This window comes from Camelus ferus, chromosome 6 (genome assembly GCF_009834535.1).
Source record: "Camelus ferus isolate YT-003-E chromosome 6, BCGSAC_Cfer_1.0, whole genome shotgun sequence".
In the NCBI taxonomy this organism is placed as follows: Eukaryota; Metazoa; Chordata; class Mammalia; order Artiodactyla; family Camelidae; genus Camelus; species Camelus ferus.
The window spans coordinates 53,649,423-53,672,836 of NC_045701.1; the positions used below are offsets into that span (position 1 = coordinate 53,649,423).

General features: G+C 38.0%; 2 protein-coding genes across 8 annotated transcripts in view; one reads left to right on the top strand and one right to left on the bottom strand.

The window, feature by feature from the left end:
- LOC116664447 overlaps window positions 1-23,414 on the top strand; it is a 142,901-nt gene that overhangs the window by 55,063 nt on the left and 64,424 nt on the right. The window lies entirely within an intron of this gene.
- Window positions 493-23,414, bottom strand: part of FERMT2 (fermitin family member 2) — a 72,310-nt gene continuing 49,388 nt past the window's right edge. For 2 of the 7 annotated variants that reach the window (XM_032482050.1, XM_032482051.1), the window contains exons 5-18: window positions 22,636-22,668; window positions 22,080-22,305; window positions 21,872-21,974; window positions 20,351-20,458; window positions 16,995-17,129; window positions 16,249-16,298; window positions 14,932-15,056; window positions 9,909-10,015; window positions 9,565-9,786; window positions 7,527-7,550; window positions 6,992-7,012; window positions 6,271-6,395; window positions 2,750-2,891; window positions 493-1,760 (exon numbers count right to left, since the gene is read on the bottom strand). In XM_032482050.1, the coding sequence (XP_032337941.1) occupies window positions 1,587-1,760; window positions 2,750-2,891; window positions 6,271-6,395; window positions 6,992-7,012; window positions 7,527-7,550; window positions 9,565-9,786; window positions 9,909-10,015; window positions 14,932-15,056; window positions 16,249-16,298; window positions 16,995-17,129; window positions 20,351-20,458; window positions 21,872-21,974; window positions 22,080-22,305; window positions 22,636-22,668 (1,595 nt within the window). In that variant the 3' untranslated portion in view covers window positions 493-1,586. The remainder of the gene's footprint in view (window positions 1,761-2,749; window positions 2,892-6,270; window positions 6,396-6,991; window positions 7,013-7,526; window positions 7,551-9,564; window positions 9,787-9,908; window positions 10,016-14,931; window positions 15,057-16,248; window positions 16,299-16,994; window positions 17,130-20,350; window positions 20,459-21,871; window positions 21,975-22,079; window positions 22,306-22,635; window positions 22,669-23,414) is intronic. The other 5 variants (XM_032482053.1, XM_032482052.1, XM_032482055.1 and 2 more) reach the window with 5 other exon arrangements.

Here is a 23,414-nt window from a genome sequence, read left to right on the forward strand (position 1 = left end):
AGCAGTAACAATAGGGAGTAAAGTCATACAAGATGTAGGGTTTTTATCTTTTTATTTTTTTGGTTGGTAGGAGGTAATTGGTTTTTTAAAATTTATTTTAGTGGAGGTACTGAGGATTGAAGCCAGGACCACGTGCATGCTAGGCATGTGCTCTACCACTGGGGTAGTTCTCTCCCTGCTAAATGTTTTTGTTTAAACTGAGTCATTTTGCTATTTAAAACCAGTCCTACCCAAGTCAACAATGTCTGTTCATCTTTCATATTTCTAACATGTAAATATTTTACAGTTCATTCTTAAGTGGGAAAAATGAGGGGTTCTCAATTTAAGTGGAAGAATCCATAGTGGAGATTAACTATGTCTATCCGCTGACACCCAGAATACTAAGCAAGCTGTTCTCTCAAGCTGTAGGTAGAGCACTCCCAAAAGGCAGAAGTTCACTTCTACAAAGTTAATGCCATGCAAACAGTAAAAACAAGAAGTACAGAAGGAACATTAAATAAAAGATTTTGCTTTTATTTAAAATAAAATGCATTTATACAGTCTTTAAACCATGGATTATTGGACAATACTGGTAATCCACCCCTCCCTGGCACCCTTTTGGGCTACGTGAGCTAGGAATTTGCTGACTAGCACCAATGCAGATTGTAACAGCGCAACAGACTCAAAGATGGCCAGTCCAGGCATTAGAGTTAAGGGCATTGTGGCAAATCATGACTACAACCAAGTCATTCTTAATTTAGCAGATATTAAAACTGCACATCAATTATATTTTAAAAAGCATATAATTAATGCACAGATGCTACATCTAAGCCATTTGCTAGTTGTGAGTAGTTTTTAAAAAACTGTACAATTTTATAAAATTTGTGTTTGTACATTAGTTACACAAAATGCATACTTCATAAACCTTTACTTCATATTGTAATGCAAAAGTTGCATATTTTAGGCAGACAGTGAATATGCTGGTGAATACTAAAGTGTTGTAATACAATATGGTGTAAAAATAAAAACACAAGACAATATACATACATGCTTATTCAAAGACAAAAACCAAGCATAACAACTAATAGCATTTTCCTTCAAGATCAAACGACAACATTATTAAATACCAGGCAGCTTTTGCAGGCCTGATTTATTGTGGGGTCGGGGGGACAGATGACAAATGGCTACCAGAAGGATATCTTAAAAATACGAGGTCAAATTAAACATACATTAAAATACATGCATTAAACATGATAAATAGACTTCATATAGTTAAGCCCTGGGTAGCTTTAAAGTAGATGGCTTGCATTTCTTACAGTTTGGCTAGCTTGCATCAGTGATGTTTTGTTCCTGACTTGCCCACTACTTTGGTTTTCAACTCATGGCCCCAAGGAACACGTGCCACATTCAAGTCCATATACTGTTTCATGATAGCAGATTAATAGTCATAGTTGTTAGTGCACATAGTAACTGGTTTGGTAAGGCAAAAAATTTTTCATGATAAAATAATTTCAAGCTTAACTTTATTAAGCAGCATATAACAAACAACAGCTTTTAAAGTTAAATAACTGTTATGGCCGTGGAGTTTCATCATACAGCACTTCTGTTCACACCCAACCACTGGTAAGTTTGTAGAACATCTCCTCATCTAAACTCTCATTTTGGTCTTTTGCACGTGTTGAGAGAAATATGTAGCCGCCGATGAATTCATGAACCACTTTGCAATCTACTTCAGTGCAAATGAAGGACAACCGTACTTCATCCGCAAACTCGACAGTGACCTGGAACAAAGACAGAACTCAGTCCCAGCAACACTCCAGATGGTGGGTCCAAGTGAGGCTGTTCTATTTCAGGCCTGTCCTTATCGCAAAATGAGATTCTCAGATATTTTTTTCATCTTAAACTAATAATGCCTTCAAGTCCAAAAGACTAAAGTGTACTAGCCCTTCCCCCACTCCTTTTCAGTTTTCATGTTCTGAAAAGGAAGACTGAATGCAAGGGGCTTAGGTCATTAAGTTCCCAAATGGTCTCTGGTGATTCAATTAATGAGAACGTCTCTCTTCAAGTCCTGGGAGAAAACCTACTTCCTGTGTTATATTTAACATTTGCTTTAGATATTTAACCTTTAGGTATCATGTTTGAATATTTCAGAAATACAAGATTCTATGAAGTAATCGAAATTAATACAACAAATCCAATGACCGTAAAACAAATGACTTACTAGTAAAAGACTGGTAGTCATGTACTCCGAGGCTAGGGGTAGCACGACACATAGATGGGCCAGGCTTCAGAGCCCTAAGTATCCGGGTTTGAATCTTGATTCTGTTACTAAGTGTGTGGTCGTGGACAATGACGGCCCTCAGTCCTCTCAATTTTCGTGTCCTCATTTGTAAAGCAGGGATAATCCGTCTACCTTACAGGGCTGAAGTGAGGTTCAGAAATAGGGAACAAATGTAAAGCACCTAGTATCATGCCTGGCACAGAGTGGGCATCAATGAAGAGTAGCTGCTCTCTCTGAGTGAAAGGACTTACCTGCTACAGGACAATGTAATAGAAAGGCAAGAGAATAATGTATTATGTTCTTAGAATTCAGTAACTAGGCTAGTTAAGAAACGGGCAAGTTTAAGTGGCAAATGAATAGAAATAACTGTTTTATACTCTAAGAGGTAATGGTACAAATAATCTTCAGAATTTATAAGCCTTTTTCTTCCTAATTCATTCATTTTTAGCAGAAGGACTATATATGTGTTCAAGTAGCATCAGAGCTTACCATTTTTATTTCCCAGTTTACATTCCACTGTTTCATGTTACTGAAACGCCATGTTTTAATTGCATCTCCTGTGCTGGCATCCATCCTAATCAGTCTGTTGTATGCGATTCCAATGAGTTCTTCTTTTTTGCCCCCTTGGAACCTACAACATTAAAAACATACATAAATGTTTTAAAACACATTGGGGGTGGAGGGGACATGGTGGTCTGTTTTTCTGCAAGATATGTGCTCTTTTTAAAAAAAATATTTAGTAGACTTTATTCTTTTAGAACAGTTTCAGGTTCACAACAGAACTGAGCAGAAAATACAGAGTTTGCACATAGCCCTCCCCACCCACACATGTATACTCCCTCAACATCCGTCATCAGTGTGGCATATTTGGTACAATTGGTGAACCAACATGGGCCTGTTATTATCAACCAAAGTCCATAGTTCATATTCGGGTTCACTCTTGATATTGTACGTTCTATGGGCTTTGACAAATGTGTAATGACATGTAGCCACTATAGTATCATACAGAATAATTTCATTGCCCTAAAAATCCTTTATGCTCCATCTGTTCACTCCTCCCTCCCTCCCTCCCTCTCCCCAACCCCCTGGAAACCATGATCTTTTTATTATTTCTGTAGCTGTGCCTTTTCCAGAATGTCATTTGGTTGGAATCGTACAGTTTGTAGCCTTTTCAGACTGGCTTCTTTCATTTAGTAATATGTCTTTTAAGTTTCTTCTATGGCTTTCATGGCTTGATGGTTTTTTTTTTTACTGCACATGTATTTTTTAATTTACATGTATGTACTGTTCATTGTTTCTAAGAACGTTTAGCTCTAGTTTTTAAACTTATAGTTATCAAAGGAATAAAGCCAACCACAAAATAAGAATTAACTCAAAAAGATATACCCTGCTATTAACAGCAACGTTATTTATAATTGCCAAGACATGGAATCATCCCAAGTGCACATCAACAGCTGAATAGACAATGAAGATACAGCACATGCTTGTGTGTATATATATATGTATGTGTGTGTGTAATGGAATACAAATCACCCATAAAAAAGGATATTTTGCCATTTGTGGCCCTTCACTTTTCTTTCACTTCAAAAACCAGAATTTTGTAACTGGCAGACACATTTCCATTACATCAAAAACAACAAAATACCTAGAAATAAATAACCGAGGAGGTTACCTATACTCTGAAAACCGGAATGACACAAAGAAATAGAAGGATTTCTTGTGCTCTTGGATTGGAAGAATCAACACTATCAAAATGGCCACACTACCCAAAGCAACCCACAGAGCCAACATAACCCCCATCAAAATACTCACGACATTCCTCACAGAACTAGAACAATTCCAAAATTTGGAAGGAAACATGAAAGACCCCCAACAGCCAAAGCAATCTTTCTGTAGGTCTTTTTTTTTTCTTTCTTTTTGTTCTCTTTTCATGGTTTGATGACTAGAGAAGGTCCTTTAACATTTGCTGTAAAGCTGGTTTGGTGGTGCTGAAATCTTTCAGCTTTTGTTTACCTGTGAAGCTTCTGATTTCTCCATCAAGTATGAACGAGAGCCTTGCTGGATAGAGTATTCTTAGTTGTAAGTTTCCCCCTTGCATCACTTAAAATATATCACGCCCCTCCCTTCTGGCCTGTAGAGTTTCTGCTGAAAAATCAGCTGATAACCTTATGGCAGTTCCCTTGTATGTTATTCGTTGCTTTCCTCTTGCTAATTTAATTTTCTCCTTATCCTTAATTGCTGTCAATTTGATGACTATGTGCCTTGGTGTGTTCCTCTTTGGGTTGATTCTGTGTGGTACTCTCTGTGCTTCCAGGACTTGGGTGACTGTTTCCTTTCCCAAGTTGGGGAAGTTTTTAGTTATTCTCTCTCCCAAAATTTTCTCAGGTCCTTTCTCTCTCTCTTCTCCTTCTGGGACCCGTATAATGTCCCAGAATATGAGCGCTTCATGTTGTCCCAGAGTTCTCTTAAACTGTCCTCATTCCTTTTTATTCTTTTTTCTGTTCTGAAGTAGTGATTTCCACTAATCTGTCTTCTAGCTCACTGATCCGTTCTTCTGCCTCATTTAGTCTATTCCTGGTTCCTTCTAGTGTGTTGTTCAGTTCAGTGATTTTATTCTTCAGCTGTTCAGGTATTCTTTATATTTTCCAACTCTTTGCTAAAAACTTCACTCTGTGCATCTATACTCGTCTTGAGTTCTCTGAACACCTTGGCCATAATTACTTTAAACTCTTTCTCAGATAAGTTACCCATCTCCTCATCACTTACTTCTTCTTCTGGGATTTTATCTTGTGCCTTGGCCTGTGGGATATTCCTTTGCCCCGCCTCATACTGTCTGTCTATGTGTTTGCGGATTCCTTCCAAGGACTCTGGGATTATTGTTTTCTTATTTCTAGCGTCTGCCCCTGGTGGATGAGGCTGGACTAGAGGCTTATGCGGGGTTCCTGGCAGGAGGAGCCGGTGCCTGCCCACTGCTGGGTGAAGCTTGGTCCTGGACCTCTGGTGGGTAGGGCTGTGTCCAGAGGCCTTTGTGGGTTAGGAGGTCTGCTGATGGGTGGGGCTGTGTTCTCAGACTTTATGTTGTTTGGCCCGAGGCTTCCCTACAGGCTGTTGGGTGGGGCTCGGTCTTGATGCTAATGATCCAAGCAAGATGTCAGCCTCCAGGAAAGCTCATGTAGGCGAATACTCCCGGAATGTCTGCACCAGCTTTTATGTCCCCTGGGTGAGCCGCAGCCGTCCCCCACGGCCCCAGGAGACCCTCCAAATCCAGCAGGCAGGTCTGGCCCAGGTTCCTGTGAAATCACTGCCTCTGCCTTGGACCTGGTGCACGTGGTGCATGCTTCTGAAGTGAATGGAGTCTCCGTTTCCTCCAGGCCTGTGAGGCTTCTGGAGCCAAGCCCCCTGACCTTCAAAACCAGATGTCCTGGGGTCTCCTTCTCTTCCCAATGCCGGGACCCGAGCTGGGGAGCCTGACGTGGGGCTTAGAGCTCTCACTCCTGTGGGAGGGCCTCTGCGACTTAACAAATCTTCAGCTTGTGGGTCGCCCACGGGGGTGGGGGGTTTGGGGCCCAATTATATCGCGAGCACGCCCCTCCTACCGTCCTGCTGTGGTTCCCTCTTTATGTTTTCAGTTGCAGAAGATCTTTATTGCTAGGTTCCAGTTTTTTTCGATGGTTGTTTAGCATTTAGTTGTGGTTTCCTTGTAATCGTGAGGAGAGGCAAGCTCATGCTCCTACCACTCTGCCATCTTGACCTCTAACTTAAGATATGTGCTTTTTAATTCTAAAAAAAAGTGCTGTTCTTACGTGAGTAAAAACAAATGCAATCATTTTAAGTTTTTCATGAAAAAATTATATGTATAGGAAATACATTCCCACATTTTAAAAATTTAATATATAAGAGGCTCATGGGTCTCAGTAGGTAGATGTTTAATTTCTAATTACATGAAGTAGATTAAGCAAAAATAAGCACAGGTTAAGGTTTACATACAGGGGCTTAGCAGAACCACTGACCTTGCAATGAAGTGTGTGATGCCGAATTCTGGTAATGACTGCCAAGCTTGAATAAATCTCATCTTAGCTTCAATTAGACTCATCTGAGCTACATTCTGATGGGCCTCCAAGATTCTTGCTGTTATCTGAACGTGATTAAACATCATTTTTACCGTTAGATATTATTCTTTCATGGCAGAATCAAAAGATTAAAAAATTGAATTACATGCCCCCCACCTCAAAATTATGTATTGTAAGAGTTGGAATTAGAAAATATCTGAAGCTATGTGGAAATTTTAGTAAAATAATGACTTTTCAAAATAAACCTCAGTTTCTATGTCAAGAAACAGTAAGTACTATTAAGAGTACATAACTGCCATTCTTGAGACATATTCCAAGTACACACACGTATGATACTGCTTTATAAAACCACATGTTCTAAGCCTCATGTATATGATGAGTCTTAAATTCAGCAACAAGATATATGATCAGAATGAGTACCTGGAAGACAAGTTTCTAACAGGAATATATTTTAGCAGCTTTAAAGTACTTGAAATCACAGTATTTTAAAAATTTTTCTGAAGAAATCATTAGAAAAGTTAATTTTTAATTTAAATTACACTCACTTTTGGAGTGACTGCTCTACCCAGGAGCAGAAGGAAATTAACCCATGAAGGGAGACTGGCTAGGGCTTTAAATATTTTTCTTTCTTTTTTCTTTTTGGTAAATATGGAGAACTTACCAAATCTCTTATATAGCCTGGCTGTAGATGGCAATGCGAAGAAAAGAAAAAGGAAGCAGAAAGAAAAAAAGGCAATCAGAAAAAATGGCAATGAAGCAAAGAAAAAGCTGTGGTAACCTGCAAACCAAATTCCAGCCAAAAACCATGCAAAAAAATTACTTTAGGTGGAAACCAAGCAAAGTAAATGCAAGCATGAAAATGAGAAAGCAGTGATTATTTTCCATTTAGAATACTCAGAAACACTCCATATTATTTTAGATTGTTAAGTGTTACTAAAATTAAGGGTAGAAGTTTGTAGGGAGAAAACAGAAAGAGCAAATAACCTTTTCCCCCTCCTATACCAGTTCTTACTGGTTAGGGTGAAGCTAATTATTTTAGTAGCAAAATAAAAATTAATATCCGAAAGCCTTTAAGGTCTCATATTGAGTCAGATAATATGATCCATGCACCGCTTTTCAGAAATAAGTTGAAGGCATAAAATAAGTGCAGTGACCATACTGTTTATTTATACAAGAAAAGCAAACCCCTCAATTACCATCTGTTTTTTGCATCCTTTTTCCTGGAAGGGAAAATAAAAATATGCCATACACTACACTAGAAGTGGTGGCTATAAACATACCAGTCCATTTCAACTTGGATTAACATGGATAAGATGTAGAACAATTCTTTTCTTTAACGTGAAAATCCAGGTTGGGAGTCATATTTACATAAAAATATCCATAGCAAGTTTAATTAACTCAATAGTTTTGAGGAATTAAAGTAGATTAAATATAACAAAGGCTATATTGATGGACCCCAAAGACTTTATGCCCTGGTAGGGCTGATGACCCCAAGGCCTGACTCCTGAGGGCCACTGGATTATGTAGTTTAATAATTACTGAGCACTGTGACCGGTGATAGCACAGCACCTGACCCACAAGAGCAACCAAACTCCTGCCTACTGGCACTCACGAGGTGTCAGAGCAGTACTCAGTCTCTACCTTCTAGCAGCAACCTCAAAGTCAGTTAGGGAAAGGAGAATTAAAAAAGAATGTGCATTTGATAAGATGCCAGCGTGGAAGACAGGCTAGAAAGATCCTTGCCCTTGGACCACACACCTACTGCCATCCTGCCAGTTAAAGACAGTCACACATTCTTTGTCCTCAACAGAATTTTCAGCTGACTAGTCAAGAACTCAGGGATAGAAAACTATCTTTTTAAAGTGGAAACTATCACTTTAAAGGCTTCTGTGAAAAAATTCAATACCTGTCTGACAGCTAAACCAACATTTGGCAGTCTTCATAATTATACTTTAAATCTTTTTTTCCTGATACCTGATAGTGAAATGATAAGATCGCTAAGATAGGGAACTATTCCTTGCCTTTGAAGGCAAATGAATCCACTTGTAGAAACAAGTCTCTTTACAAATAATTTTTAAATGAAATACCTAAGAATAAAAAAATTAGTACTTGATTCACTTTCTCTTTTTAACTTACACTCTACATTCCACAAAGCTCCCCAGGGCAGCATTTCCTCCATTCCTTACTACTCCCACATTGTATGACTGCTGGATAAACAATTTCCCTGTAGCTAACACAGCCTCTTAAAGACAAGTATCTGGTGATTAAAACTTCTGAGCATTTCTAGCTCAGTGATTTCAGACCCATATGATAAACATTCTATTTAAAGTTAAGTAGTAATAAATGTTCTGGGTATATCATTGGGCCTTTTCGAGTATGTTTCAAAAATACCCCTTAACAGAGATAAAAATGAAACTAGGTAAAAATGAAATATTTATAAAAATGAAATATTTATTTTAAAGGTCTTCTTTACCCCTCTCCCAAACCAAACGCCTTTTCCTTTTATGGCATGATGCTGGGTGTAGAGAATACTGGGGGCTATCCCAAGTGAAACTCCCCTGCAAAGAACCTTGTATGTTATACTGAAGAGCTGTTTTCCTAAATAGCAATCCTTTTATGGTATTAATTTCCAGGAAAGGAATTCTCAACAGAGTGAGCAAAAGCAGTGAATTTCAATGAAAATTTACCAAACTTTGTCACGTTACACAAATCTTGCTTAGGTTTTGACTGTAAATGTTAAGGAAAGACTATGTTAAAATGTGGACTATTCCTACCCTTGTAAAGTTTATTTCCAAAGCTGGAAAAGTCAGTTTTGACAGCAAGAAGAGTCATCACAGATTTGACTGGGAAATGCTGGCTGTGCTTTACATCAGACTTACTTTATATTATGAATAAGACTATGAATTAAGGAGCACAAAGCAGTAAGACCATGTTCAATTCCCTGAAAGAACATCCTGTTAGCAGAGTGATTTCCTCAGGCTGTTTAGGATACATGTGCACCTAACTATTCCACCTAATTATCTGTCCTATTAAGATAACAAAACTTTTTTAAAATGACCAGTTTAACTGCCTGAAGGCTATTTATTTCCTATTTTGTATTTTAACCAACTGATACGAAATTAAGACTACCAATTAAGACTAAAACGTTTTAAGAAGAGAAACTGAAGTATATACAGAAAATTGCAAAACAAACCTTAGCAGAAAACAGTAGATGAAGTAAAACGAATCACGTACCTGCTTGTTCTTGTACTTTTTTAGATAGCGAGGGGACACCAAACATTCAGGGTTTATATCAGTTGTGATCTGCTCTGGTATTAACTGAGGATCTGGATTTAAATGCTGCATCTTCAGAAAGGAAAGAATATTTTGAACTTCCAAGTTATAAGAACTGTCCGCCATGGTCTTGCCTTTGGAGGCCAATCTGCAGGCTGCCATCCAATGTGCATACTGTTTTTCCTGTTGCAAAGAAATGTTGAAGTCTGAAATGATGGGTCCTTTGAGTATAAAGTGTAAGAATGAATGGTTAACTCACTAGGGACCAACGAAAATTGAGGTTTACTTTTAATGAGAAAACTTACATTGTCACAACGAAGCCAGATTTCATTCATGCCCTCTGCAACTGGAATGAGGAGTTTAATGTTAAATTTCTGGCCTGAAATGTTCACATCTGGGGTAACTTCACACCCTGTAATAAAAAATTATTAAAATGGTCAAATTTACTCTTAAGAAATCCCAAGCCAATATACGCAGCCCTCATTGTATGGCATCTTAACATGTTGAATTTGCTGTCATGGAATCTATTAATCAGGAAACAAATTCTTTATGCTAAGTAATTTCCTTTGGAGTGGTGCAAAGAATCAGAGCTAATATACAAGAGACAAAACTGCACAGAGTTTTTGGTTTTCACAATTCATAAAACCTGGCTGAGAAGAGAAGGAAAGAGTCTATTAAAAGGATATTTTACCAAAAACACTTGCACTCCAACCCACTAGTTTTATATGTTTTGTTTTAATATCATTCAGTTCTTTGAATCTTAAGTTATTTGGGATTTTTGTCTTAAGTTTCTAAATGTACAGGGATTTTTAAGTATCTTTCTGTAATTAAACTCTAACTTGTGTTTTCGTCAGAATAAACGACTTTTATGATATCCTTAAAAAAAGGGTACATGATGGGGGATTAGCCAATTGGAGCTAGAGTCCTACACGAGGGCCTCCTCAGGACTCTGCTGCTCCCCCCTCCTACTGGTGTGGAAGGGAGGAGCCTGCCGGCACAGGGGGAGGGAAACCCAGTCTCTCCTGAGTCTGCTGGATGCTCCCGGGCCCAGGCCTCCCTCCACAGTTCCAGAGTGCTGCAATACTTAAGTGAACCCTCCAATTCAGATGGTGACCATCTGAACAGAAATGGTTTCTTAAAGTCATTTCTTTGTAGATATGACTCAATTCATAAATTAACTTGTATGCACAATATTTTAGGAGTTCATCTGGTATAGAAGGTAACATAAACTTTATATACTTGGGAAGTCAGTATGACAGTAACTAGCATTCAGAATTTCACTTTACTGGCAAGTCTTCCAGAATACATACATTTATAGACCAAAAAAAAATGCAATTCTGTTAACCAGTTGCTGGTAGCTTTGCAGGAGAGAACATAGATTTACTGAATGTATACCCAGTTAGACAATGGGGCAAAGGTCAACATAAGTAAGTAGTGACCAGTAGAATACAGTGGAGAAGAGCCCTGCACTCAGACAGATTTGGGTTCTAGACTGTTCTCGACCCCTTATTATGTCAAATTTATTTATGCCCAAATTTCCTGACCTGGCCCTTGACACTTGGAATCCTCTGTGTTTACAGACATTCTCAACAATGTTTATTTCAAATCTTCTCAGGCCTCCTATGGCACTCACTCCCATGGTACAACCTCACCTGTAGTTCTTCCAATAACACGAAAGTCATCAATCAGTAGTGAGGTCCCCCGACTTCCTGCCACCATAGCAGATAAAGCTAGCTGCCCTCACTTCCACACCGTGGAAGCAGTGTCCCTCCTAAGGCTCTCCTACCCGAGTGGGCTTAGTTTTCTACCACCCATCAGGAACCTTGCTCCATCACAGAGATCCTCCCCTTCCACCTCCCTTCCCTTTCTACTGTGACGTCTCCATCAGCATTTAACTTCCAGTCTCTCTCATCTTAAGTCATAAAAGGCCTCTCTCCTCCAGTTTAAACCTATCTCTTCTGTTACTGCCCTCTTTCCTCCTTCCCTGTCACAGATAAGGTTCATCAAAAAGCTATCTTTGTTTCCTGTTTACTTCTCAATGACTGTACTTTGGCTCCCATACTCAAAACCTCACTGAAATCTGCTGAATCCGTCCTTAATCAAGGCCACTAATCATCTCCATGTGGCTAAATCCTATGGAGGCTTTGTTACTATGTTTGTTACTTTTCTGTAGCGTTTAACACTATTGACTACTCTATCCTTTTTAAAACAACTTTTATCTTAAGTTCCATCATACCTCATTTCCATGGTCTTCCTAAGCATTTTTATTGTTGTTCTTTGTTCCCCCTCCAAGTTCCTTTTCCTCTAATCTGCCCTATCCCTTAACTGTGGGTGTCCTGCAGGGTTCTGTTCTTAGCCTTTTCATATTGTAAACAGCTATTCCAATGGCTACGTTTACCATTAATACTAGCTGCTACCACATCAGTACCTGGAGCATGAATCTCTCCAAACAAGATATCCCACAGACACCTCAAATTTTTAAAACCCCAATTAAATTAAACTCATCTTTCTCCCCAAAGTCAGCTCTTCTATATCCTCAATCTCAATATGGCCCTACCCACCCAACTCCACAGGCCAGAATCAAGTCCCTCCCCTAGCCTCTCCCAAGTCAATCATCATGTCTGTGATTGAACTTCCTCAGTATCTACTGAAGTTGCACCCTCCACCTGAATTGATAAACTCAATTTGCATCACTTATCACTGCTCTAAAATTACTCAATACTGTAGCCAGTATAAATATGATGGATCCTATCATTTTCATGTTAATAATCTTTCAGTGTCACTTCATTGCTGCCAGTTTAAAAAACAATCTCCTTAACATTTTTATCCTCTAATTCCTGCTAGTTTCTTCTGCTGTTAGCTCTCATGTTAACAGGAATCTGATTCAGCAGCTATGAAGGAAGTATTCATCCTCCCCTTTCAGCTCCACATTCCAGCAGCACAAGTCCCCCTGTGGTTGCCGATCATTTTCTCCAGCCTCCTTTACCCACTTCTCCTTCCTTCCACGGGTCACAATGTTCTCTTTTGGATCCGATCTTAACTCTGTATTTTCCTCATGAAGTCTCCTAATTCTCTCCACCGTCACTGAAGGCTAAGTGATACAGCACCCTCACCTCTTTGCTCCTCTGACCTATTACGTACTTTTAAAGTACTATTTATTGCCCGACTTGCAGTTGTTTATTTCCTGACCTGCTCTAAACATGAGGGATGCAACTATTACCTGTTCATCTGCTGAAATGCACTTTGCATTTTAGGTATCTTAGGGGACTTAGACAGCATCTAGTCCAACACTCTCATTACTCAGAGGAAGACACTTAAGTCCAGACAGGCTGTTTTCCCAAAGTCACAGGGCTTGTTTAGTGGCAGAGCAGAATCTGGGCCATCTGATTCTTAGGCTAGTGTTACCTTCACCAGTGTGTAGGAAAAGTGCTCCTCTGGGAGGACTTGGGAGAACTGGGATTAGGGCACCTTGTAAGCTGTGCTCCACACCAGGACTTGACTTCTCAGTCATACAGGGAAAAGAACAAGGATATAACAGGGACAGAGAAAACTGGGGCCAAAGACAGATTAAGTCTCTAAATCAAGGGCATATAATCTGAGCTGTCCTGGGCAGCTTAGAAGGGAAGTAAGAGGAGAGCTGCCATGGATTCTGAAAGTAAAAATGGTAGAGCCCCAAAAGTTAGACTCATGACTCAGAAGGGGAGGCAGTGAGTCTGACTAAAAGTTTTAGGAAAATTACAGATGTTAAGCACATAGGCATAGCAATCTTCTACCCAGGTAAGAGGTTTTCTGTTTTTCTTAAAATGTGCACAACTATAAAGCAATAGTTTGGATGACTACTGGGCAGAACAGAGACAGGGTAGAAACTTGGACATTTGGTTGAAATATACTAAAAATACTCTAATGTACAATATACTAAGAAAAATTAAGACTGCAGATGTAGAGATGTAACTTCAGAGCCTGGAAGTGCCCACTCACCAACTCTTTTCTCAACTGCCTCTCCATCCCCTTAACTCAGTTGGGAATTCAAGTCTCACAAGAATGCATCTGATGGGAATCTAAATTTCACTGGAAATGAGTCTGGAAAATGTATTTTAGTCTCTGAGCTTGTGCTGTGAGGGAAGGCACAGAAAAAGGAGTGTGGAACAGTGAGGAGCCAATCAACTGCATCCTCCACCAAGCAGGTTGGGTGCCACGGGTGCAGTGAGTGCTGCGTGAGCCTGTGGGAGAGCAGTTCTCAGGGGCACAGCTTTCTGGATGAAGTGGTATCTAAACTGTGTGCGAGCCAGGCAGTTTAAAATAGTATCACCGCAAGTGAGAGGCTCACCGGCAACCTACAAGCCGAGCTGAAGACTGTGCGGAGAACCACAGAAAGAGGCAGCAGGACGGCCCCAGCTGCAGAAGAGCCAGACCAACCTGGAGAGGGAGTTCTCCTACGACCCGAGCCAGGGCACCCAGCACCTGCAAGTGCTGCGGGAGCAGCGCGAAGAGCCCACGGAAGTCGCTAACGCTGAAATGGCGCTGCAATGCCAAAGACCTGAACGGAAAAATAAAGACCAGAGCCAGTAGCTCTAAGGCCTCGGCCAGGCTCAGTCCGGGCCACAGGAAGCAAGCCTGCCACAGCTGCCACAAGGGCGAGGAAACATGTCCAGCAACGTGTGCCTGAAACACCAGCCCCTGTTCTGAGACAGCTTTGGTTTGAAGAGACAAGAGGAAACCAGTGATATTCAAGTTGTCAGCTAAAAGCCTCAGAGGAGTATCCTGGGGCTGCCCCAGGGTCCAGGACGAGAGCAATGTTGATGACATAAATGTGCAGGGAAGAGGTGGTGGAAAGGGTAGGAACACGGCCAAACCCTGCGGGTGCCAGCCAACCTGCTGGTGAGCCAGGAAACCAAGAGACGAGGACTTGAGACAGAACAGCTTGTCACCAGTGAAGGTGAGGAAGAGGAGTGGGATGCTGATGATAAAGGGAGAAAGCAGCAGAAACTGGGAGATGACGACTACAGCACAGACGAAAATGAGGCAGAATCTGAAACAGACAAGCAGGTGGTTCCTGCAGAATGAGGACAACCTCAATGTCCTAATGGTAAAGAACAGAAAAGAAACACCATAAATTGGATAAAAGTAGAATCACCTGCTTCAACTGAGGACTGTACAGAGATTACAACCAAATATTCATGTGAAATTGAATACTAAACATAAAAAAGTACCTAAAGGAGTAAACAAAGTATTAAAAAAAAAACTTTCCCCCCAGCAAAATGAAGTTTGTGGAATATTAGCTAATAGATATTCCACCATCAATACTGGTCATTCCAAGGCTCTCCTCACCTCTTAGGTTCATCTGATGAGCTGGTGTGCCACTGGATTCTTCTTTGCTCTTATAGCAAGAGATAGATGTGTCTTTAAAGGTGCACCAGTATTGCTTGTAACCTTTTAGAGTCAGCTTCTTTGGCCTATGTGTCAAATAGAATGAGGAGAAAAAAAACACCTTGAAGTCACTTTATCAATGCTGTGTTTTAGCAGCCAAGTTTCACAGTGTTAAGTCTGAGAGGCCAAGTTTTACATATGCTGAATTCAGTTCCCTACTGGCCAGTGTGTTATATTCAATGTTGCTGTTACTGGATTTGCCCCTTCTTTCTCCGTCAATCTTACAGTGAGTGGGCCAATAAAGACAGAGGGCCAACATTCCAGCACTTCTGTCCGTTGTAGCCGTCTCTATCACTAGCAGGTCACATGGAAAGGACAGGAAAAATAAAGGTAATGTAAACGTCAATGTCAAAAGTAAATGTCAGTAGTTGGAAGGACACCAGGTTCGTGGTGTCTGCAGGGAAACCTCTGGAGCCTCTCTAAACAAGCACATTTACCTGGGAAGACTGAAGTGAGGGAAGTACTTATCTCTCAGGGATATATTCCAGTGGTGACTTTAACTTGCCACTCCAGTGTCAAACATGAAGAAGAGCAGTCATGAGGAAGAGGATAAGCAAGGTACAGGTAGATGAAAAAGGTGTGTAAAGGGAGAACAAAGCGGAGGTAGGGAGCGGCACGTGAAATCGTGCCATTAGCTCAGAAATGTTACACATATGGGGCTGTAATGTTTAGCCAGAGTAAATGGTTTATTCCATAATGACTTTATGTTTTACATTCCATATCACCTCTTTTCCCCTTTCTGCCTTAATGCCTAGGTCTCTTGAGTCTGTGGAATATGACTAGACTGTTTAACTGTCTAGATAAAATACACTAGAACCTTGTTATAAAATGTCCCATGAACCAATGTATACAATTCAGTAGATTCTGGGGCTCTGAACAAGGAAATAACCACGACAATAGCAGTTCACTGGGTCCTGCTTTCCCCCAGAGGGGATGCTTTATACTGACATGCCACTGTACATTTCAGAACCTACGTGAAGCAATCCATCTAGGTTACACAATCCCCCCGGGTTAAGAAAATGTTCATCAGATAAAACAACTTAATGAGTAATGCAACTTTAACTTGGTAAAGATGGTTATTTTCCCTCATTATACTTTAGTGTTCATCTAACTGGTAAATGCTTTTATCAGTCACTTACAGTAAATTTCAAAAATGTGAACATGACTATAATATTGACATTTATTAATATTTGGAATCCCTCCCCTTTTTGTACTTACTTGAAAACTTTAATATAGTCAGCAAGTTCAGGAATGGAAGTGATGTCACCCTAAGAAAACAATAAAAAAAGAAAAAGACAAATGATTTAAATTTGAAACTCTAATGTTTAGTATCTGATATCAAGAAATCATTCAATAAACAAGCAAAATAACATACAATATAGATTTATAAAGATTTTAAAGGTACAATCATATTATATGGCCATATAGAACAATGGCATTTTCAAACGGCATAAAAAGGTATTAAAAATTTGATCAAAATTGCAACTTATACAACCCACAATATATGGTTAATTCTAGTATAGCTAAAACTGTAGCTGCATCTGGAAATTTTGTAAATCATAACAACCCTGAGATAAATGTCTCTTCTGCAATAACCAATTCCTAAGCATTTAAAAATTCTCCTGAGATCTATTTTTATTTCTTTCTTTCTTTCTTTTAAATAATATTTCAAATTTGGAGATCACTAAATGGATTTTACCGTGACTTGAGATGAACCCTTCCTCTGCTTGTAAGAGAACATACAGAATATCAGAAGATCTATCTTTACTGTGTTGGAAGCACTAGAAACTAGAACCATATTAATTCTAATAATTCCCCTGAAAGCTTCTGGAAAATTGATGCCTGTATTCTCTAAAGCAGTAAGCATTTCTCTGTGTCCCCCAAATACTTCATGAAAACCTAACTCCACAAAAAAGTGTAAGCATCAATTCAAACTAAATTAGGAGGTAAAAGATTCAGCCTACCAAAATTGTTGATGTTTTACCCCCTTCCAAAGTAATCTCCAGGTCGGAAAGCGCAGCATCAACTTCATCAACTTCTTTGTCACTGTTGTTCAAATGATTCTCTGATGTCATGATCGACAGTTTATTGATATGATACTGAAACCAGAAATGATATTTTATTTAAATAAGTGTTCTAACTATAAACTTTAAAACGAGACTACTATCTGCATCTATATTGAATGCCGTTCATCAAATGTGAAAAGCTGAAAGTCACCAAGAATTAGAAGAGCAGGAAAATAACGGGCATGGCACCTGAAATCAATGTCGTAAATTTGCTAATAAATATTTACTCAAAAAACTAGGGTCTTTGGGCAGATACAAATGAATTCAGTTTGGGAATCCCTAGAATTTGGAGCTCCACCAAGCTCTACATGAGCAGAGGCTTTCACCTGTCCCTTTTTTCACTGCAGTATTGCATGTCTAGAATACAGCCTGGAACCAACAAATATTGAATAAATAAACAACAAATATTGAATAAATAAACAGAATGTGCATAATATCTTTTGTAGAAATGGATTAACATTGATTACCTTACATTACTACTATTATCCAGCAGGGGAAAGTTAATCATCACTATTATGTTGAAAACTGAAGTTCCACCTTCCCCTCATCCTCAATTCAGTGCTGAAAACATGATCAGAGGGAGGTGATGTTTATAGTCTCATTTATACATAAGAATAAGATAGAATACGTTTATATGTAAATACATACACTACCTCCAAAACACAACAAAAACAATGACATACGCATATATATGTATTTAAAATGAGTAGTGATAACAACTTCTATATGTAGATAGAAAAATCTTTGGGTACAGAACAACTAGTCTGACTTTAAATACACTTAGGTCATCAATTTACAAATATTAATGATCAGATTTTGATGCTAACCTTTAGAGATGTTTTATACAAAGTAAGCAGAACTTCTGAATCACTTAGTTACCTTTCAAAGCTCTAAGCAGCAATCCATATTTCTGAAGGATTCATTCACTGAATACAGTCTATTCATGGGAACATTTAATGAACGAATCCTGAGGCCAATTATCTACGTTCCTCTGTTATTTTAAGACTAAGTGAATTAGTAACGACTAGTCTCTGGCTATATCGTCAGTTGTGCTGAAATGAGATCCTTATTGTGGTAGAAACTTCCATATTCACAAATCATGGATAAAGAGGTAGACTGAGGCCCTCATGAAGTGGCCTCAAGTATTAGAGTATATTTAGAAGCATACGGAGAGCTGGTTAAAAATATAGATTCTTAGGTTCACCCCCAGAGATTCTAATTCAGCAAATCTGGGGTCCAGCCTGGAATCTATGTTTTTACTAAATATGTTAGATGATTCTGATGCAAAAGGTCCTTATGAGTTACACTGAAGAAATTCTGGCTAAGAATGGGACTGGTCATTAAATCCAGCTTTGCTTTCAAAGGTGCATGGGGTATCTGTTAAATGTTACAGTACATACTTGGACCTAAATGCTTGAAAAATAGCGATACTAACTTATCTTTTTTTTAATCCACAGCTTCTTACTTTGAATTATTTTGTTTCTTTTTACTACAGTGGATTTTACACGAGGAACCAGAGGCCCTAAGGAGAGAACAGTTCAAGAGTGTAGCCAGTGTCTAAAATAAAAAATACCAGGCATCTCCTTGCCATACTTTCAGAGTTTCCCCTTTCTTGTACTGGATGGCTTCCAAGAGGCTTTGGTTCAGTCTCTAGGAAGGATTCTTACAATTCAGGGGACTTGTAGTCCAGATTTCTTCCAATGAATCTCAATTCTAAAATGGTCCAGAAAAGCTATGCTTTGGGGTATTCAGTTACCATGAATTAAAATCCATGGTTTCTGAGGTATTTTCCACTGTACTGAAATGGAATATCTAATGTTCACTGGGTGGAGGGGGGAGGGGTTTGAGAAAGCTGCAGAATAATCCCGTTTCTGTGACAATACGACTGTACACTCATTCAACAAACATTTTTTTGAACACCTAACATGTGCTGGGCACTGTATACATCTGTTGGCTTTTTTTAAAATGCATTATTTTTCTAATAAAAAGATAAGAAATGCTATATAAGAAAATCTGTGGTTTCCCCATGTATATTTTACATGTATTATTATTCTGTCATTAGCAAAACTTTCACTAGAAAATTATACGCCCATATTCTAAGTGAGAAAGATGTAAAGAGAAAGCTATAACTTTCAATAAAATTGCTCCAGAATGTAATTAAAGAAATTATTCAGATAATCTGAACCATCTAGAAAGACAATAAAAGAATCCTAACTAGTTGATTAAGCAAGTCTCTAGAAAATAACTGATTAAACTAATTCATCTACCATCAAAGATTCTCCTCATATCTGAGCTTCATTTTGATTCCTTTCTTTCAGCAAGTAAAATAAGGAAAATTAGCTGTGCTTCCTCTCTAAAGGACAACTTTTTGAATCTCAACTAAAAACTTATTCTGGGTACATAAAAGCATTTGGAAGATCGAGAGCATTTATATTGGTGTACCAAGGAAAAAATGCAATCATTGTAGTAAAAGCTTTTCATAACTGAATGTCAACCTTGCTTCCAGTGCTTAAAGAATATCAACTTTATCAGAACTTTAGGTGAAAATAAAATTCCACTATAATCTGAGAACACTCACCAAAGCCTGACGCAGGTATCTGAAGTATAAGGTTAATGTAGTGGTCAGTCAGACCTCAGTGTCTCTAAGAATGTTGATTTGTGGATGCCACCCTAATGTTATTTTTACCAGAGGGGACAGCAGTCGCGAAGTGGACAATTCATACTCTAACAAGCCCTACTGTAACCCTGAAATAGGTGGTCTGCAAGAACCACATTTAGAAAAACAATGGTTTAATGTTTGCTACTTACTTCCTAAGGATTATCAACCTAAAAACTTATTTTTGTTTAGTTTCACTAGTCTCTTAAACCTTTATCATCTTTAAAGGTATGAATTTCTTCCATAGCCCATTTAACAAAAATTATCATCCTCAATTATTTATGAAATTATGTAAAAGAGCTTCATTTCAAAAATCTGATTTTTAATATAGATTTTAAGCTAATATACATCTGGGAGTAGGACACTTTTCTCCTACAGGATACAGAAAAGTATTAAGTCTGCCACTGAACACTTAGATAAGATAAAAAATTAAATTCGTGTATTTGTTTTGCCTTCTAAGTGTCTATTCACTCTCTACACAGCAAAAAGTAAAACACTATCTATCAAAATGCTACTGGAATTACTGTGCCACTTTACCATTTAAATAATCCTCAACCCTTTCCCCTTAAAAGTCCCATTTACCAATAATCTCCACTACCTGCAAGGCAGCAAACATCATCATTTCTTCTTCGGTGCACTCAATTTCTTCCAAGAGGATAGCCCATTTGGCCTGCTCATAAAGCTGATTGATTCTGATTGCATCATACTGCAGCAAAAGAGACACAGTTCTTTTGTACTCTATTACCTTTAACATTAATAACAAGGAAAAAAGCTACCTGTAGGGTTACCTATACCTGTATGTACGCACATCTAATTTTTCATTAAAAGTGGCATTAAAATATGCCAAAATATTTTTATGTATTCAGTATTAGAAGTAGGTTCTGTATGTTATTTTTTCAGTGAAATAACCATTAGCTATCATAGCCCTTAACAAAAGAAATTTAGCTTGAAGACATTAAAATAAGGTAGAACTGATTGCTTTCAGTATTGTTATTACAACTTATGATACTAATATAATCAGACAGTGAATTAATTATTTTGGGGAACATCTTGCTCACTGTGGAAAAGCGCACTCAGACACAGTGGCGGGTCTTTGGAAACTAATTATGTTAAGAATCTAAAAAAGAGGGTGTGTGTGTGTGTGTTTGTATGTTTGTATATACACACACACCCACATGCTTATGGAAAAGATTTACTTATGTTATTGAATTCTCCAGTTAATTATGTTAATAAAAATCAAATACTAATATCTTAACAAAACTATCTTAGAATGTTAACAATATACATAGCCCCCTCCCACCCCCTGCAAATGTAACTATGTTCCTAGAACATCTTTGGGTTTACCAAAGTTAGGTATGATATAGCCAAAAAAGGGATTAAAATGATTTTTTAAATAATTCTACTATATACATTTTACAATTGTATAAAGAATTAAGCAAATAATTTAAAATAATAAATATACATTAAAATCTAGACTATAAACTAGACATGAAAAGGATGAGCAGTCAAGAGAGGTCCCCTCCACCTGCAAGGATGATATGAAAGCAAAAGATCCAAATCTCTGTGCCATGTCCAGATTTCTATAGCAAATTTATCAGAAAGGCAAAGTACTTCAGTAGCACTGATGATGCCAACCATCTGATAGTAAAAATACAATGTTTGGCTATTAGATTGCAAGAAAAGGAGACTTAAAAAGAATTTTTTTGAAGCAACATCTTCTGGAATATATAATTAGAAATCTGAAGGTAATTGAACCAGTAATCTTTCAGAAAACTTTCCTTTCACCTAAAGTACAGTTGAAGAGAGATGTTAAAAAAAAAATAAAAAAGCCACATAAACTAACTTTACCAGTTCTGTGTACCAAACTTGTCCCTTTAAAATACAGATCAACCAAAAATTCAATTATCTTAACAAAAAAGAAAAGGTTTAGTTATGCTTCCAACCTACTAAAACAATAGACTTAAAATTTAAAATACAGATGCCTTTGTCCAAAGCTTTGAGTTTTTAATATTATTCAACACTTGATATATATTATATATATCCAAGCAATTCCTTACCCGACCAACTTCCAAAAAACAAACAAAAAGGAAAAAAAGGGATCCCTCTAAACCCTCGGTACCTTTGGATTCAAATCAAAAAAGCTGTAATACTTGAATCGGAGCAGCAAGGCCTCATTTTCCTTCACATCTTGTTCCATGAGAGATCTTGAGGAATCAAGCCACCTGGACAAATTAACAAGAGCAGTGGAACAAAACGAGACAGAATTAGTATTTCTACTTTATGTGGATAAAGAAATTTTTAAATTCTATCTATATTTTAAAACTTACCCTTGGTTGATTTTTGCTTTGTCAAGAAGGGCTTGAGGCTTGAACATTTTCGCCAAGATTTCTGGTGATGTTATTGGCTGACTGACAGCAAGTATACCAGGGTTGCCTTCCGACAAAGCACTGTCACCAAACCAAGCAGAAGTTGGTGACAAGGGGCTTCCATCATGAGCATCGTAAGTAGGGGTCATTGTTTTACTATAAAGTCCTGGGCTTGAATATATACTTCCTAATAAATAACATGAAAAACAGGTAGTTAAGTATTAAGTATAGTACCTTAGTTTTCAATAATACATGCTATAATTATATAAAGCACACTGTGAAGCACAAGCTTCGTTCTGAAAGGGAAAACTTTAGTACATTATCTGTCTTGAAAACATGTGAAATTAACTTTACTTGTGTAACATTAAGAGCAGGTAATAACAAGGTCAAAAAATAAAATTAAGTTGGTAGAAATTCTAGGGGAAAAAAATCAGTTCAAGAGAGTTAGAATGTAAGTTAAGGATATTGCTGAAGCAGACAGACCAACACTTTTGTTTTTAATTGTGCCAAGGCTCACCTTTCAGAGGGCCAATGTAAAGAACATCAGTGCCTATAGGAAAGGAAAGAAAGGATTCAGAAGGTAAAGGAAAGGCAACAATAGAAGACAGAAACAAAGAATGAAAATGAAGAGAAAATGTGAAAGGGAAAAAACAGATTTTTCCTAACTGAATCATAAACTGAAGTAAATATTGCAAGTGGATTTAAGAATAAAGAACCATAGAGCCATAACCTAAGTAAAACAAGTTCATCCAATTCAGAACAATGAGGTTGTGCTCTAGTTACATGAAATCACCATGCCATGTTTTAAGACAGCTCAATGTAGCTGACTAGATTCACATAAATTAAGAGAATAATTTTATGTTGATGTTTTCTCAGTGAATAGCTGAACTGGTCCCAAAAGATTTACAAATAAAGTGTTAAAAGCAAAGGGATAAATAAAATTTTGCTCTAGAAAGAGGCTAAGAAAGGTACATTTTATAATTAAACCCCTGAAGGTACGGATATTGTCTTTTTAATTTGCTTCTTAAAGGCCTAGGCATATAGTAGAGGCTACATGAATTAGTCAACTGATGATCTATCCTGTCATTTAAACTACAAAAATTGAGATTTAAATTAAGCCTTTTTTTTAAGTTCAGAATGACATTAATAAAAGCACCCCCCTCCAAAGTCCTAACTCTATTTATTATATTTTGTCCTCTAGCCACAATTCTTAAAAAGAAAATGTTCTAAAAGCAACTTGTAGAATCTGAATCTTGTTAAATAATACAACTCATTTAGTGCTCCCCCAAACCCTAT